Source organism: Hypomesus nipponensis, chromosome 25 (genome assembly GCF_054491055.1).
Source record: "Hypomesus nipponensis isolate SF chromosome 25, ASM5449105v1, whole genome shotgun sequence".
Classification (NCBI taxonomy): domain Eukaryota; kingdom Metazoa; phylum Chordata; class Actinopteri; order Osmeriformes; family Osmeridae; genus Hypomesus; species Hypomesus nipponensis.
Genome location: NC_140385.1, coordinates 4,893,906 through 4,911,040, shown reverse-complemented (window position 1 = coordinate 4,911,040; position 17,135 = coordinate 4,893,906). Strand labels below are relative to the sequence as shown.

The window sequence follows — 17,135 nt, the reverse complement described above, 5'->3', positions numbered from 1 at the left end:
CACATTAGTTGAAGACCCGGATGACACACTTAAAAAAAAAAATGCTGGATGAGACACTTTCTTAGAAGGCCCAATGAAATTGCGTCACATGTAAATAAAATCGACACAGGTCTTTATTTTAACTGAAGGAAGAGCAGTCTGTCTTTTGGTTCCACACAAACAGTAGTGTAAGTTGTGGAAGGAAAAATGTTTTTTATTAGGTGTTTACTACGCATATAATTTCTTTGACATTGTGTATAATTGTTGCCAGACTGGGGATGAAAGGTCATTGGGGAATGAGGAACAGACAACACAACACCCATCAACACCTGACAGGCGAGGCCTACAGTCTCTTGTTGTCTCTCTCTCTCGTATCACTCTGTCACTCTGTCTTTCTCTCTCACTCTTGTATAAACTACTTTTAAAAGCACCCCCCCCCCCCCCAACCCCTGCACATACACTTCAACTAGCATGTTTGCGCTACTCTCAGGGGTATTCTTTCTTCCTCTCCCATCCCCTCTCTCTCCCTCCCACTCTCTCATGTTTCTGTGTATGTTTCTACAGTCTACGTGCAATCTCTCTCACTTGATCTAATTTGTATGTATTATGATTTTTTTTCCATCCTGGTCAAAGTCCATGTGCTGCCATTTTGTATAAACAACTTGTTACAATTTATTTATGTATTTGTTTATTTATTTGTGCTTGGTTTGTGGCCAATCTCCTTCCCTCTCCACAGTCTGACAGTGAGAGAGGAGGAAGAGGCTGATCAAGTCAGCTTCAAAAGGGATGATGAACAATCGAGCTCTGATAAAATCAACCTCGTAGTGAGGTTTGCAGGAAAGGGTTGGGAGGTCAATGTATTTCCCCTGGAAAGAATCAGAACCCTGCTGGAGGATGTGTGTGAACAAGTAGGCAAGACTCCCAGCAAAATGCAACTCGTGTATGAAGGTATTAAACTAAATGTGTCATTCCTGTGACCCTGCTCTCTATTTAATTAAATTTGAAACTTTATTGATTCCCAAGAGATGGGATTGTACATTGTTATAGTAGTAGAGATTAATAATTTGTTTTATAATATACTCAATTAAATGTACAATATGATTATACTAATTACAATATCTAGTAGTGCAATAGCTGAAGTGATTAGCATGCATATAAATGCAAACTTGCAAAACACTGGTTTCAGGTATGTTGTCCTTGTGCCGTTATCATAGAGGTTTAGAATATATCATATAAGGTAAATGTATTTATGGAAGTTTGCTCATAGGTGACATTCTGGATGAGAAGAAAACAGTGGGAGACTACAAGCTTCGTGGAGGACTGACTATCAATCTCCTTTATAAGAGCACATAAGCATGATTTAAGATGATTATTTGAGTTAACTTGAGTTGACTTGTTTTTAAAAGGCTAGCTAAAAAATTTGTGGTTTAATGAGACAAATGAATAGATACATATTTTTGCTGTGAAAACTGCTGGGCGTAGCCAGTATTGGGCCTGGGCGGCATGGCCCGCCCACATTACTCACTGGCCCGCCCACATTACTCACTGGCCCGCCCACATTACTCACTGGCCCGTCCAGACAAGTTTGATCAAAATGCATTTTTTGCAAAATGTTGGTTGCTAGGAGTTCCGAAGACTCTGGGTGGCCTTTAGCCAGCTAACTTTGCTCAGAGCCATAGAATTTTTGTGGGCCTTTTTTCTACGGCTCTGACTTTGCAAGACTAGCAGCTTTTTAGCCAATGTACTAACGTCACCACAATAATGGCTAAACAAGACCTTTCCCGGACCGTTTTAGCCCTAGATACCTCTACTACCCTGTCGTCTGGTAGGCTACCTTTGCCCTGTCATCCTGCATCAGTGTGTACCAAATTCTGCCCAGATTAATTTTTTGCCTTCTGTCTGCTCCGTTTTGTGCTTGTAGGCCTACTAAAAGTGTACGCTTGTATCATCTACTGTAGCCTACCACTGATATTCTTATCGGTGTTTAACCAATTGATTACTGAAATAAAATGTTTTATTTTTTCCTTAACTGTGTTACTGTATTGATGCGGAGTTGCCTATTTTTCTTGACATCAAGTTTAAAACACCGCTTTGTATTAGAAATGTAAGAGCTTAGAATTTCCATTAGGTGGTGCCCTCACACCACATGGCATTTGGGCGCGTGCAAAGCCCCCTTTGAAATTAGCGATATCAGATATGGTATGCAATTTTAACTGTTGTTGAGTCGTTTTCAAGGGAAAAGCTTGCTCTTCAATTTAGATACAAAGATCGAACTGAGTATCTACACTTCTGCACAGGTTGCAAACCACGTGACCCAATACGGAAGCTGGCACAACTGTAGTCGAAAAGGCGAGGGGATACAGAAGTGAATGTTCGCAGGTGGTCGGAATAAACTACACATTTCGACTCCAGCGCCCCACTTTGTCCTAAGGCAGCGTTTACAGCGCAAAGGTGCACGATCTTCCAAAAAACAGATTCTGAACTGCGAGGTAAGTTACAGACCAAAATTTGACAATTGACTTCCATCAACTTGGTCCTAACTTTGCGACAGTGTGTAGGCTATTCGACAAAGTCGTTTCCATCAGGTTTTTTTCTGCCATGGTTACTCAAAATGCATTCGGTAATGAGTCAAATAAGGCTTGCGTTTTATGATAGGGTTTGTTTTAAAGACAATAATCAATGGACCACAATATGTTAAGTCATTTCAAGCAGCGACGCACTGTCCTATCCTGTCCTAATTGGGCATTATTGAGCAACATTAACGCAGACACTCGCCTGAATTGATCTTGTAGCTGGTGTGTTTTCGTTTGATAAAGGAGAACATTTACGTAACCCCACACAACAAACAAACACGAGAATCGCATGATATTATTTTTTTCCATGGACTTAAAAAAAAGTCTCGGCGTCTGTTATTTCAATTGTCGGCCACAGCATGATGACACAGCTTTGAGTTTTATCATCATTTGCTTATCAAGACCTTAAACTCCTAAAATGTAGAAAAGGGACACTTAAATAGCCTACTGAAAATCTCAACTTCAGATTCTTCACCACTTGATTACGTTAATGAACACTGAGCCTCAGGCAAAACTGTCATTCATATCAACTCATTGTTTACCGTGGGTGCCCTAATAATCCTTGAATCGTGGATGTTGTGTTTAGGGTTACATCGGGTCCAGATCCTCCTAATGTCTCAGTTACACAATAATCGTCTTTCAATATGATGCAACTCTCCAATAGTTTTCATAATATCTCCAGTATGTCTGTCCTCCTATAAGGAAAGTCTACAGACAGTGATTTCTCCACCCAGGCTGGGCTTTCAGAACAAGAAGGTTGGTTAGCCTATATGTTTACGTGTCCCAAGTGGCATTTTCTAATGATAGTGACCCATTTAGCTTTTCCTGTGATCACTGACACATTACACTGGGCTTACATGGAGAGCGACAAGGATCTGTGCTGATATCATCCAGGGAGCTGAGCTTTACTGAACACTCTTGTTCACTGTCCATGTCTGTTGTGCTGCTTCTTTGCTGGGTGAGAAAGACGATTCCTCTTTCCCAGGCTCTTCTGAACTACAGGGAGGAAGTTAAAAAGATCACAATGCCAAACATCTGTGAAGGTCCATCACCCCCAAATCCTGGTACTCTCTAAAGTTCAAAGATCTCAAGAGTACTAGGGTATGTGTCCCCTAGCTCACAGGTCAAGTCCCTTGACTCTCAGTTTTTTGGACTCGTCCAGTCTTGGACATTGGGAAAACAACGGTCGATTTATCTCGCCCTGCGAATCTAGAACGTGCTTCTTATCAACCGATAACGGTAGCTTTAGTTTTGCTCAAATGTTGCACTTGTTTCATTTATCTACAACCAATGGCCCGAGGCCTAACTCTTCACCTAAATGTTAGCCTGACTTTAAAGGTCCAGTTTGAACTCTTAATCCTCATAAAATGTTTTCTGTTGTTAAAGTTTGTATTGAGTCTCTGCCGGTAGTACGTATGCTCTCTGCAGGACATGCACCTCTGGGCTGTCTGCCTGTTCCCACCCTCATGCTAATCTGGGATTCAGATTTACTCGGACAAACACCAGCCTGTTTTAAAATCGTGAAGCATTCATTTCCTGATTTCATTAGGTGGCTTTGCCCATTTCCCCCCTTCGTCTGAAATATGAGTAACAGTGAAGTTGTTATTGTGAACGTTCGACCAATGGTTTTGAAAAGACTGAATTCATTTCAAATAAAGATGGCCCACCACTTCCTTACTTATTCTGGGTAATCTACCCCCCCCCCCCCTCCCCCCCCCCTCTACTTAACGATGGTAATCTGGGATGTCATCCCTACTTTCTTTTGTTTTTTCCCCCTTTCTTCTTTGTAAATCTTCCAGGGTGTATTTGAGGCCAGCCGGTGTTGAGAGAGATGAGCGTGCTGTGAGCATTAGTGGGACTGAAACAGACACCGGGAGGTTGTGGACGTGCCTGTGTGGGGATGGCTACAGCCAGAAAGAGTAAGTACTAAACTATCCACACTTCTTGTAAACGTTGAACAGTTACCTGATATGTTTAGGAGTAGAGCTCTGAGAAACCAACAACCTTTGACCTCCCCCCTCCCCCATCCTTGGGGGCCTTAGGAATGCAGTGTTTCTAGAACCTAAACGGATAGAAATGGATTGTAGTTGTAAATCAGTGTATCGATATAATCCTGTAACCTTTTTACCTGTGCACATTTAAAGTTCTTTGTCTGTTCTAGTATGAAGCTTTGTTAGGACTTCAATTTGGCAGACAGAACTGATACCACACAACTGCTATGAATCATCTCGCCATGCATAAATTAACTTGGAATAATTGTATTATTGCATCCAGGAAGTCTTAATCATTATTTAACCCAGACAGTCTATATCAGTTACCCTGGTTCTGCTGTCCTGTGTCTCTTATTATATTATGTGTGGCTTTCAATCAAGATGGTGTCATTCACTGACTGGCTGCTTGGCCACTTAACTCTGTCCTGTTGTTGAATTCCTCTTCTAAGATGTTCTACCGGTTAAACTACCGGTCAACATGTGTAAACATTATTGGTGTTTAGGAGAGCATTAAACCCCAGTTGTGCAGGGATTACCATCAAGCCATGGCTTATTTCAATCTTGAAGCAGTTGTGGCATGATTTGGGTGGAAATTTGTAATAAATTGATTCTTTTTAGGGGGTAAATTTCAGAGGCTTTGTTGCAGCATGACAGAGATTCTGGCTCGGACCCTGTATGCCAGTGGCTTAATTTGCCCTTATCTAATCTCAATTAAATAATTTCTAGTTTTGAGAAGCGGTTTTATTTAGTTGTGTGTTCTTCAGAGGCAGAATAAACAGGAAGGTGGCCTGGAAGCTGAGAGGAAACAGACCAGAGAAGGTGCCAGTCTGTGACTCAACATGTTTTTACTGTGTGGGTCATTAATACATGTCACAGCACCTCCCCCCCTTCCTTCCCCCAGGTAGAGCTCGGGTCTTTTGTTGGTACTCGAAAGACCCATGCCTGTGTCTTTGTCCTGCTTTGATAAGGTTACTGAACAGGAGTAATCACTGTCTAAACTGGCCTTCTATGCGGATGCTCATTTGGACAATGCATTTCTGTATTTAAAAATGTTTCCCTCTCCTCCCTACAAGAGTAAAGATATTCTACAGTAGGGGATCTGGGGAACTGAAAGGTACTTGCAGACACGTCAGTAGTTTACAAAGGCAGTTACCATGGTTATCAGGGAAAGTTAACGATTTGACAAAAGATTGTCGCTCAGTGTTCAGGCTCAATGGGAAACACCTCTTGTTCTCTGGAGGGAAAGGCAGGAGAAGAGAGGCAGAGGCAGAGAGAAAGAGACAGACAAAGAGTCAGATGCAGAGATAAATTGAAGGGGAGAGAGAGGAAGAGGAGAGAGAGAGGAAGGGGAGAGAGAGGAAGGCGAGAGAGAGAGGAAGGCGAGAGAGACAGGAAGGGGAGAGAGAGGAAGGGGGAGAGAGAGTAAGAGTGAGGGATGAGGGGGCAAAGGGGAGAGAGAGTGAGAGAAGTTGGAGGCAGACAGACAGAAAACCTCTCCACCTGAATCTGAAATGAGACCCAACAGACAGATTAAAAGTCAGGAGAGACGGAGAGAGATTACTTTTGGAGACACCTCTTTATTGCGTTGTTATTGTTGTTGTTGTGTGTGTGTGTGTGTGTGTGTGTGTGTGTGTGTGTGTGTGTGTGTGTGTGTGTGTGTGTGTGAGAGAGAGAGAGTGTGAGAGAGTGTGAGAGAGTGTGAGAGAGTGTGAGAAAGAGAGAGACAGACTGGGTTGCAAGCCATTTGCTGTCCTGGTCTCCTCCCCTCAGTGGACTGGGCTGCTGGCCAGAAAATTGGGATTATCTGGCCTGTCTAAAAGGGCACTGGTCTCTCAGTCCTGTGGTAATGAGACACAGGCAGCACCGCCCCTGGCACCCTCGTCATCATCTAACCAGAGAGAGAGAGAGAGAGAGGGAGAGGGAGAGGGAGAGAGTGTGTGTGACCACGGCATCATCCTCATCAACTGAACTAACCGACCAAACAATGAAGCTTCACAGACACACTTAATTCACTTTTAGGCAGGCTGAAAGTTCCTCCCACCTTACACATCTGCAGCTACAAACCTAATATCTTTATCTCCAGTTTTAATATCCTCTTACTTCACTGATCCCGTGCATATTGACAGTTACATAACCTCCCCTCCAATCACTCACCGTGGCCCAGATAGTAAAACATAAATAAAGAGCTAATGTCAGTATGTTTCAGTGATTGACAGTATATTTGTGTAATTTACAGAAGATACCAGTCTAAATTCACCACCATCAGTGCCTAATAGGACTACATTGTTAATGTGTTTTGCCACATTCAAGACATGACTTGGCACATTGTCTAGTTTGGTCTTGTAGAAGTCAAACTTCTCTTTTAGTAACTGCTCGTCGGGATCCATGCGACTTGTTCCAAATGCTGTGTCAGTATGTTCATGGCCAGAAAACAGATTATTTTAAGGAAGTGGTGGGCTGCTTATGGGTCTTTTGAGTGATTGTGTTTAAGAGCAGTTTGGCATTGGGATGGTAATTAGGGGCAGGGCATGATTTACAACCAAACAAGTTCATACACCTACACACACACACACAAACACACACATACATCTACATGCACACATGCATCTACGCACAAGTCATGGAATAAGAGTCACAATAATAATGAATGCATTTTTTTTAATAATGGAAAAACATGACATTTTGAAAACTTGATTGTAAATTAATTATTTTTTTTGTAAATCCCTTGAGCACTCTGTTAAATGGTCTGGAAAAACTAAAATCATTGAGCAAATTATGTCAAGTCAAGAAGTTTTGACAATATTTAACCTTAAAACAAGACTTGTAGATGGAGACAAGAAAGAAAATATTGCTCTTGTCATGTTGCAGACCAAACAGAAGTACAGACATAAACAAAGTTCAAATTCTCATAGGAATCGTTCTGTGTTTAAATAAACAATCTTGTTTGGATGTGGGGAGGTTAGGCCTGTTCATATCTGTTCATATCTGCTCTTCCTGTGGATGTCAGCTTGGGGTTATGGCAGCTGTAGTCCAAGCTTGTTTTCATACGTGGTGTTATTAGGAGGCAACTCTTGCTCTCGCGCTCTCTTTGCCTCTCTCTGTCTTTCTCTCTCTCTCTCTGTCTCTCTTTTTGTCTCTGTCTCTCTCGCTTTCACTGCCTCAAGCCCATTTTTGTTATTTACCCTTAAGGTGTTGACTACAGGTGCGGTCATATTGAGACATGCTGTCAACAACCTTCTGTTTTGCGTTCCATGTCTTTCCTACATCTCTACCTCACTCGCAGTATTCCCTCTCTGTCCCGTTCTCACTCACTCGCACTTTCTTGCTGTCTCTCTCTGTCTGTCTGTCTGTCTCTCTCTGTCTCTCTCTCTGTCTCTCTCTGTCTCTCTCTCTCTCTCTCTCTCTCTCTCTGTGTTTCTCTCTGTCTCTCTCTCTTTCTGTCTCTCTCTGTCTCTCTCTGTCTCTCTCTCTCTCTGTCTTTCTCTCTCTCTCTGTCTCTCTCTCTGCCTCTCTCTCTCTGTGTCTCTCTCTCTCCTAGATGAGAACACTACTGAGAGTGATAAAAGGTTGTGATTGGGGCTCAGAGGCTCCTGGAGCTCTCAAGGTGCCAGCTTGGATTGAACTAATTACAGGCTGCGTGTAGTTCATTGTGTTTTCAAGAGATTGCCATTCTATAGCCAGGCTTTCACCTGTTCTTTGGCTTGAATGTAATGCTTTAGTGTGTGTGTGTGTTAGACACTGTACTAAGTCCTGTTGCTCTGCCCCCCCAGAATCCACAGAGAAGACGGGGGGGGGCGTGCGTTTCTCTGAGGAGCCGTCTGCCTCCCACGTGCACTTTGACGAGAAACTGCACGACTCGGTCGTCATGGTGATCCCGGAACCCGATGGCAACTTCTTGGTCAAGGTGAGTGTTTTTTTTTTTTTTTTTTTTGTGTGGTTGTTGGATGGATTAAGGGTCGACGTTGTGGTTTCCACCGACGTTACTCTCCATCAGTACCGGTTCGTTCATTAGCGGTTCAGTCGCTTGTCCTTGGTCCTTGCCCCAGAACAGCCAGTGCCAGTCTTAAGTTCGACTCCCCCTGTGTGTTAGAACTGTAATAGGTTTAACCTGCGTGACTATGAAGATCAAAAATGCTCTCTCTCATCTGGACTAATCTGCTCGATGTGGCCTGAAGGCTCGGGACGAGGATGTCGGCTCCTCTCCTCCTCTCGTCTCCCTCCTCAGCCCCTACCTGTCGTCATATCGTTCATTCCTCTGCTCAATCATTTACGTAACTCGTCTCATGATTTAGTGTCATCACCCTTTGACATTTCTTCATCTAAATATCATAAAGGTGTCACAGTTGACTTGAACCCGTTCAGTCTTGCTCCACTGGCTCTTGTTGTTCCCACATGCGGTGGCTGGGCTGCTGGGGGGCTGGGCGGCTGGCTGGTTGGCGGGCTGGGTAGCTGGCTAGCTGGGTGGGTGGCTGGCTGGCGGGCTGGCTAGCTGGGTGGCTGGCTGGCGGGCTGGGTAGCTGGGTGGCTGGCTGGCGGGCTGGGTAGCTGGGGGGCTGGGCGGCTGGACACTGTGGAAGACTACCAGACAGGGCAGTCTGGCTGCAGGGAGATTTGTCAACAACACCTGCAGCAGAGTCCCCCTCAGGATAAATCATACATGCAATCATACATGTCTTTTATAAACTCCAGGCTCAACTGCCATCAGAGTTGCATTGTAGACACAGTGCATAAATAAGAGAGAGTATGTGTGTGTGTGTGTGTGCGTGGGGGGGGGTGCATACTGCATACATAATGTGTGTGTGTGCATAAGAATCAAGAGCCACACTCGTTCCAGCCGTGTCGTGCTGTGTGTGTGTGTGTGTGTGTGAGCGATCACAGTGTGTCGAGCGCAGCATGGAGCGTGGGTGTGTACGATTCTAAGGCCCTCTTTGATTCCGTTGCCCCGGAGTGGGAAACGGGGGTCCGCCGGCCTGCTGAATGTGCCGTGTGCCGGAACCGAGGTGGTTGCCATGGAGACGGGGAAAGAGTGGAAGGGTGGTGGGGGGGGGGGGGGGTGTATTCAAGACTTTTGATAGGGTGTGGGATGAAAAATGGAAGGCATAACTATACGGTTACACATAGCTGCATGATTTAGCTCCTTGTTCTCCCACAGTGCTCTCCTTGTCTCATCTGCTTGTTTGGTTAGTGATTAAGAGTGCTGTCAGCTGGTGGCTGGATTGTTTGCGCTTACAATTCTTGCTGGAAGAGCTGAAGCTTATCTTAGGCACCCTTGCTGCTCTCTCTCTCTCTCGCTTGCTCATTCACCCTCTATATCTCTCTTTCACTCTGTCTCTCTCTCTCGCTTGCTCATTCACATTCTATATCTCTCTGTCTGCCCCTCTCTTTGGATTATTTTCTCTTTTTCTTGGTATCCTCTTCGCCTCCAGCTGTTTTTTTGCTCTGCGTTTCACTTTCATGTTTCTGAGATCTTTCTCCATGCCAGTTCTCTCCCTCTTTCGCTGTGTCCAACTCCTATTTCAGTTGAATGTGTGGCATGTATCAAGAGCATGATTCCAGAGAGCAAATACCATCAAATCATAGATCTTTATTGATTCACAGTGTTCCACACTCCAATCTGACCCCCTGTCACTGTGTCTGTGTCCGTCTCTCTCTCTCTCTCTCTCTCTCTCTCTCTCTCTCTCTCTCTCTCTCTCTCTCTCTCTCTCTCTCTCTCTCTCTCTCTCTCTCTCTCTCTCTCTCTCTCTCTCTCTCTCTCTCTCTCTCTCTCTCTCTCTCTCTCTCTCTCTCTCTCTCTCTCTCTCTCTCTCTCTCTCTCTCTCTCTCTCTCTCTCTCTCTCTCTTCTCTCTCTCTCTCATTGCCGCTCTCTCTCATTGCCGCTCTCTCTTTCTCTCTCTTGCGTTCTTCCTTGCTGTCTCCTTTTCTTCTTCTTTTTGTTTCCTCCTCTCCTTCCCTCCTGGCTCTCCTAGGTTGGCTTCCTGAAGACCCAGCACAAGTATGAGATCATCTTCACCCTGCCGGAGGTCCCCTCCCTGGGGAAGGAGGTGTGCCCTGCCCCCATCCCCAATCCTCACCTCCGCATCACAGACATATCCCCAGGAACAGACGGTAAGTCTCACCCTCCATCGCTCCCTCTCTCCGTCCTTCTCTCCCTCCCTCTCTTCATGACCAGTCGGTGACCAGACGATATCCAGGTTGAAATTGTGCTGGATTTGTTATCCATTAACCAGCAAATTGAATGACTAATAATTGAACGACATTTTAAACCACATTACTTATTTTTTTCTTTCCTGGATGATTAGAGTTTGGTGTTCATGATCACAAATGGGACCAGTTGGAAAATGTAAACTATGTATCATCCTCACCATTGATTTCATTTAGGAAACAGACCTTTAGCTGTGAACCCAACTTAAAAGCAAGGAAGTGTTGACATTTTTGTTTTCTGGATTTCATCACCTACCTCACATGGCTATTACAACACACTTTTCTACGAACTGAACAGAGCCTATTAACCTCTATATCCTTCTCATGACCTGCGTGTGTGTGTGTGCGCGCGCGCGCGTGTGTGTAATATTTATGATCCTCTCAGCAATGTTTAATGACCTCCCAGTGTTCTTTCTCTGTGGTTAACTGTTAGCTCCCTTGGTGGGCTGACTGTGTGTCTGTCTATCCCCGGTCCAATCAGTACACATACTCAGTCTTTTCTCTCTTTCCTCCTCCTCTTCCACTCTCTCCCCCTCTCTTCCTCTCCTCCCTCTCCTACCCCTCTCTCCCTCTCCTCTCCTCTCCCCCTCTCCTCTCCCCTCTATCTCCCTCTCTCCCCTTCTCCTCCCCTTCTCCTCCTCTCCTCTCCCCCTCTCTCTTCCCCCTCTCTCCTCCCCCTCTCTCTTCCCCCCTCGCTCCCCCTCTCCTCTCCCCCTTTCCTCTCCCCCTCTCTCCCCCTCTCTCCTCTCCCTCTCTCCCCCTCTCTCTCCCCTCCTCTCTCCTCTCTCTCCTCCCCCTCTCTCTACCCCTCTATCTCCTCTCCCTCTCCCCCTCTCTCCCCCTGTCCTCTCCCTCCTCTTCTCCCAGGGGGTTTGAGGGTGACATGCGAGTACGTGGCCCAACACGAGGGGGTGCTCTGTGAGGAGGTGTTGCTGGTGAGCGAGACCAAGGAGGACGCGTGCATCAGGGTCAAAGTTCACGCCAGAGTCATGGGTAAGGACCTGCGACCAGACGCATCCAACACAAACAACATAGCTGTTTGTTTGTTTGTGTTGAACGTCCAGCAGCAAAAAATAGCAACTGCTATTCAACACAGCTACATTCAGCTACCACAAAAGTGTTCTATTCTTCTGTCATTATTCATCCTTTAAGTTTTTTTTTTTTTTTTCAATTTGCAGGAATGGGAAGGGGGGGGGGGGGGAGTCCACTTGAAGGTTTGCTGCTGCCACCTTGTGGTGGCTAAGGACCGGTTCATGCATTAGTAGATCAGCTTAATAATAGCTTCCATACAAGTCAAATCACTACCAAGTGGTGTGCTGTAGACTCTTTCGCTTACTCATCATGACAGTCAACATCTAAATGCATTTAGTGGTCTCTCTCTGTCTTCTGCGTTTGCGGCCCTGGAACAAACCAGTCATTAATTTGCTTTCAGCCTGTGTTTTATTTTCCATTATTTTAAAAACAGAATGCTGTCTGGATAGTTTGAAACAGAGTGGCAGTGTGAATTAGAAATATGCGTTTGGGTCAGCAGATGGGGGTTGGGGAAAGGGATGTGTGTGTGCGCGCGCGCGTGTGTGTGTGTGTGTGTGTGTGTGTGTGCGTGTGTGTGTGTGTGTGTGAGAGAGTGTTTCATTCCCATGGTGCAGACCTGAACATCTGTGGGGATGCTGTGAGTGCGTGCTGAGGCCAGGAGGGCACTGAGGATCTTAAGCCTCTTATCCTCCCAGTGCTGCCTGACCAACACCACCACTGCAGCCCCAGACTGCACACTGGGGGGAGAGGTTACAGAGGAATAATGCTGTTTTTCATGTTGACATCCCCTTCCCTTCCCGAACCCACCCCCACCTTCCTCGATCTACCCTCCTCCGTCTGTGTCTCTCTCACCCATCTCTCTTTTTGCCCTCCCCCCTGATTTCTCATTTAAATGATCTTTCTATCCATCTGTTTCTCTCTCTCACACACACACACACACACACACACACACACACACACACACACTCTCTCAATCTCCCTCTCACTCTGTCCTACACCCACTCTCCTACATTCCCTCTTGCTCCTACACACACACAATATTGCTCTCTCTCTCCCATTCTCTCTGTCCCTCTCCCTCCCTCCTCACTCCTGCAGACCGCCACCATGGTACCCCTATGCTGTTGGAGGGAGTGCGCTGCGTGGGAGCAGAGCTAGAATACGACTCTGAACAGAGTGACTGGCAAGGATTTGATTAGAAGAGATCTCGAGTACCGCCAACCACCATTCCCAAGCACACACACATACACACATACACCACACAAACACACACTGGCACAAATACACACACAAAGGACTATGTCACGTGTGACATTTCACCTTATCCTCAATCATCCCGACATGCCCTTGATTCTTAAGGAGACCAGGGCAGACAGTGGTTTAATCTGTCTGAACCAGAACAGGAATTACATGAATACCTAAAGTATATCTAACACAGGCCCGATTTCCTCTCAAATAAATAGATTTACTCATACTTATTTAAAACTGCTTTGAATGTTACTCTGGTACTGCCTCTGTGTGTTTGTATGGTCTCTCCACTGAGTTTTTGATCATGAGTTTAACTATTGCCAGTCTTCTACATTGTTTTTAAACGTATCCAGCCTATTATAGTTAATAATTACCTCCAAGGATAATCTGTCTCTCAAGGTCCGTCGTGTCTCACTCCTACCACAGGGGGGCGCTCAAGACCTCACTGTGCTCGCATTTGAGTAACGTGCTTGATTTGTTAAAAACCTTTTTGGGGACTTTTGGTTTTACATTTGAAATGCAAGTGCCTATGTTGCTCACCAGTTAAAAGCTTTGCCATTTTTTTCCAGCTCCCAGGGCTTGGAGAAAGTCTGAGTGTTTTTATCAAATTAAATTTTAAGTTTAGAAAAAACGTTTATCTTTAGACATGACTCGTGACATTGATTGATTGGCGGCATGAAATACTGGGTGGGCAGAATTTAACACTACACCCTTACAGACCCCCCCTCTCCCCCTTTCAAATTGATCCTGTGTCACAAATCAACACAAATATCCTAATCTTACCATCTTCATGTCCCCTCTACGTGCTTTAGATGCCTATAGGCCGTGCTTATAGATGCCTAAATGAGTATTTTGGGGGTGATTTCTGGTAAACGTAGTCTGTTGCAAAAAGCCGGTCTGCTGGTCTTGCACCATGACAGACCAGAGATATCCTGGTTGAGTGTTTTGAGTAAGATTAGGGGTGTGGGAAAAACATACTAATTTGTGAAGCAACTGTCCAGCCAGGAATGTAGCTTCTAGAATTAGTCAATACTGGTCAATACTTGTGTTCCCTGTGTATGTGTGACATGGTGTTTTCTGTGTTTTTCTTATGCCATGAAATAATAAATGGAACATGTTAAACAGAAAGTTGCTGTTTTTTTTCCCATACCGCAGGATGTAGTTCAAAGTGCATCCTCTAGAGGGCGATCAGCACCACAACTTGACTGGGGAGAGAGAGGCGATAAGGTCTGGTAACCCAGTTCAGGGAGAAGGGAGGTGGCATTCTGAAAATGTAATAATCATGGGGTCATGGAAGTGTTTATCCTGTGTGTGTGTGTGTGTGTGTATTTACTCTTATTTCCATACAGATTTACACAGTCACACATACCCATTTCCAACACAGACCTTTGCCATGCTCCCCCTTGGCCAGAGCCAGTTACCCCGCCACCCCCTGAAGCTCAGACATGTCCTACTGTCTTACAGCCCTGACCTAAAACACTGCTGGGGTAGAGATGTCATCCAGTCTGTCCTTACTAACAGAGAGGACTCTCTCTGTTCTCCAGTCTTCATGGAAGCAGACACTCAATCAAGGCTGGGCTGTCTGCTTCCCGACAGAACCGATCTGTAATGAGCAGGTGTGTGCGTGTGTGTGTGTGGGTCAAGTGCTCGAGCGTTTCCATGGCAATGGTGATGGTGTCAAAAATGTATATGTTTCGTCCGGTCTGTTGTCACCCCTTCACGTCTCTCCTTGATCCACTTCCTGGTTTCCGTCTCTGTCGCCACCGAGGACAGGCCAGGGCAGCTGGCCATGTTGGAAGCCAGGGACTAAACACCAGGTGCACTGTGGGTAAAAGAAAGGCAGGTGTGTGTGTGTGTGTGTGTGTGTGTGTGTGTGTGTGTGTGTGTGTGTGTGTGTGTGTGTGTGTGTGTGTGTGTGTGTGTGTGTGTGTGTGTGTGTGTGTGTGTGTGTGTGTGTGTGTGTATGAAATATGTGAGTCCACCACATATCCACTGTCCACACAGTTCAACATGAGGATGTGGATATGTACTATTTCCACCCATACAAAGGTTTCTGTGTATTTGTGCTATGGGGAGCTTATAGAACACAGTGACATCATACTACGTCAGTGAGTGAAGCCCAAAAATACAATTTACACAAATGGATCAAATGAATTGGCCTACATAACATTTTTATCCTCAAATTCTATCAAACTTTTAAAGTAGGCATATGACAAAGTTCAACTTAATTTACCAAAGACTTATTTATGGTGTACATAATTCAGATTTTTTGCATTGAAAACCAAACCTGCTTTTCTGTAAGTGCTTATCAATAAGGCGAATTATTTTGATTGGGCAAGAGGACAGTTCTGAACGTATTTTATCTAGTGATTGTTAAGTAGTGACAACAAATGTGATTGTTCAATCTTCCCCTGCCTAAACTGACAGGCGCAAACTCGGAGCACTGTTTTGGAACTTTAGATAACAGTTTCACCATCAAGATACGCATTTTAAAATTCGTCTCTACTCTTTATGCTGTTCAGCCTATATGGTCTGAACTTCTCTGTGCCACCGACCGTCTGGAAGGACACTGAATTAGTCCTCCCAAGCTTTCGTCCGTTTTTTTCTGTGTTTTCCTTTGAGTTTTCCTTGTCTTCCTTTATGGTTTGGGATGCAGTTATATTAGCATGTGTGAAGCAGTCTGGGACATTGCGGGTAAAAAAAGCAAGGCTATACAAAAAAAGACAATGTTTGTATTTTTTTGGAAGATGTTTAGGCCTACTGTCTGTACATTTAATCGAAGTTACATTGGAATTATTTAGATTCAAGACAACTTTTTCCCTTGCTATAGGCTACTCACTTACAATTTTAAACAAGAATACGTAGGCTACATAAATGTTAGCGTGAATAGGCCTACTACCCCACCTTTAAAAAAGAGTCTTATCTCAGTAGGCATATATATCTTTAACACTGGGCTACTTCTAAAACAAGTGCCTGTTAAATGCGTGAGAAAGACAAGGCTGTTTAAAAAATAGTAGGCCTGATTGAACTGTTTTAGGGATTAGGCCTATAGTGTTTAGAAATTAAGACTTTGAATGTTTTTTTGGTTTGGTATGCATAAGGTTTGTCTGTCATATATATATATATATGTATGCTTAAATTACACGGCTTCCCTGTATTTCGTTTGACACCACATTGTATTTGCTCTTCGAAGTAATTAAAAAATTAGGTCTATAAACTCAGGAGTTTCCATTTACTTTGCCACTATATTCTGAATTATAATGACATAATACAATGACAAGTTGACAAGACCTTTATGACTCAACTTCGGTCCGTGGCCCGTTGGGGCCCTTTGGAACTCTCTCAAAGTGTAAAAGGATGAATGTTCGGTCTTACCGTTCGGTGGGGCAAGGATGGAACCACACGTATCTGGACTTAATTAACATTCAATTCAAAACTATTCAATTTGTCTTTTCGGTTGAAGGTCTGTATGCTGCCAGAGCAAATTGCTATGTCCACAGAGACTGGAATATTATCCTAATCGTCACCCAGCGGTCCAATAGTGTGACACATGTCAGCGGGGCTGGCACAGCCTTGTTTTATGTTCACGCATCACCTCCGGTGATGATGCGCCCCCCCCCCCCTCTCTCTCTCTCGTTAATTTTAATATATCTGAAATGAATAGAATGATGCCCCTGGAGCTTTGTTCTGTTCAACCGGAGAGCGCCGCCCGGTGTGTTAGCGTATAGACTCCCGCCCCTGCGGGCCGAGCTGGACCCATACAGAGTAGCAGCCTGACACCCTCTCGTCTCTATTCCGGCGAACTAAAACATTTTGACAGTTGAAACAGAGCCAGGCGCATATTGAAAATGTTAGGTGAGACACATTGAAGATAAGCCTACAGATACAAGCCTGCTGAATGATAGTTTAAGTTCACACAGTTGAGTAGCCCATTCATGGCGATATCAAACTGTGGAACATATTGTAATGAGGAAGAGCTTTAAGCTGTACATCAGTGCGGTCCTCAGGGAAATCACCTATTCTACCTTCATTCGAGACCTTCTAGCCTATTAATTATTTGTAAATTAAGTTTAACATTGTCGCCCTTCGGTTTCCATAAACTCTAATACTTTT

At 44.7% G+C, this 17,135-nt stretch overlaps 1 protein-coding gene across 2 annotated transcripts; it reads left to right on the top strand.

The window, feature by feature from the left end:
* Window positions 1-907: 907 nt before the first annotated feature.
* On the top strand, window positions 908-14,150 carry adisspb (adipose secreted signaling protein b). 2 transcript variants are annotated; one of them, XM_084692148.1, is made up of 8 exons: window positions 908-927; window positions 1,247-1,804; window positions 2,277-2,468; window positions 4,352-4,471; window positions 8,314-8,447; window positions 10,511-10,649; window positions 11,613-11,738; window positions 12,873-14,150. In XM_084692148.1, exons 4-8 carry the CDS (start codon window positions 4,453-4,455, stop codon window positions 12,971-12,973), a joined length of 519 nt encoding a protein of 172 aa, XP_084548274.1. In that variant the 5' UTR covers window positions 908-927; window positions 1,247-1,804; window positions 2,277-2,468; window positions 4,352-4,452; the 3' UTR covers window positions 12,974-14,150. The 2 variants fall into 2 exon arrangements, with proteins under 2 accessions (XP_084548274.1, XP_084548273.1); XM_084692147.1 differs by lacking the exons at window positions 908-927; window positions 1,247-1,804 and having other exon boundaries at window positions 2,197-2,468.
* Window positions 14,151-17,135: the final 2,985 nt, after the last annotated feature.

Bases quoted from the DNA above. Each gene is read 5' to 3' on its own strand.
- adisspb (XM_084692148.1), top strand. The intron at 8,448-10,510 runs GTGAGTGTTTTT...TGGCTCTCCTAG, and splicing joins ATGGCAACTTCTTGGTCAAG to GTTGGCTTCCTGAAGACCCA. The intron at 11,739-12,872 runs GTAAGGACCTGC...TCACTCCTGCAG, and splicing joins AGTTCACGCCAGAGTCATGG to ACCGCCACCATGGTACCCCT.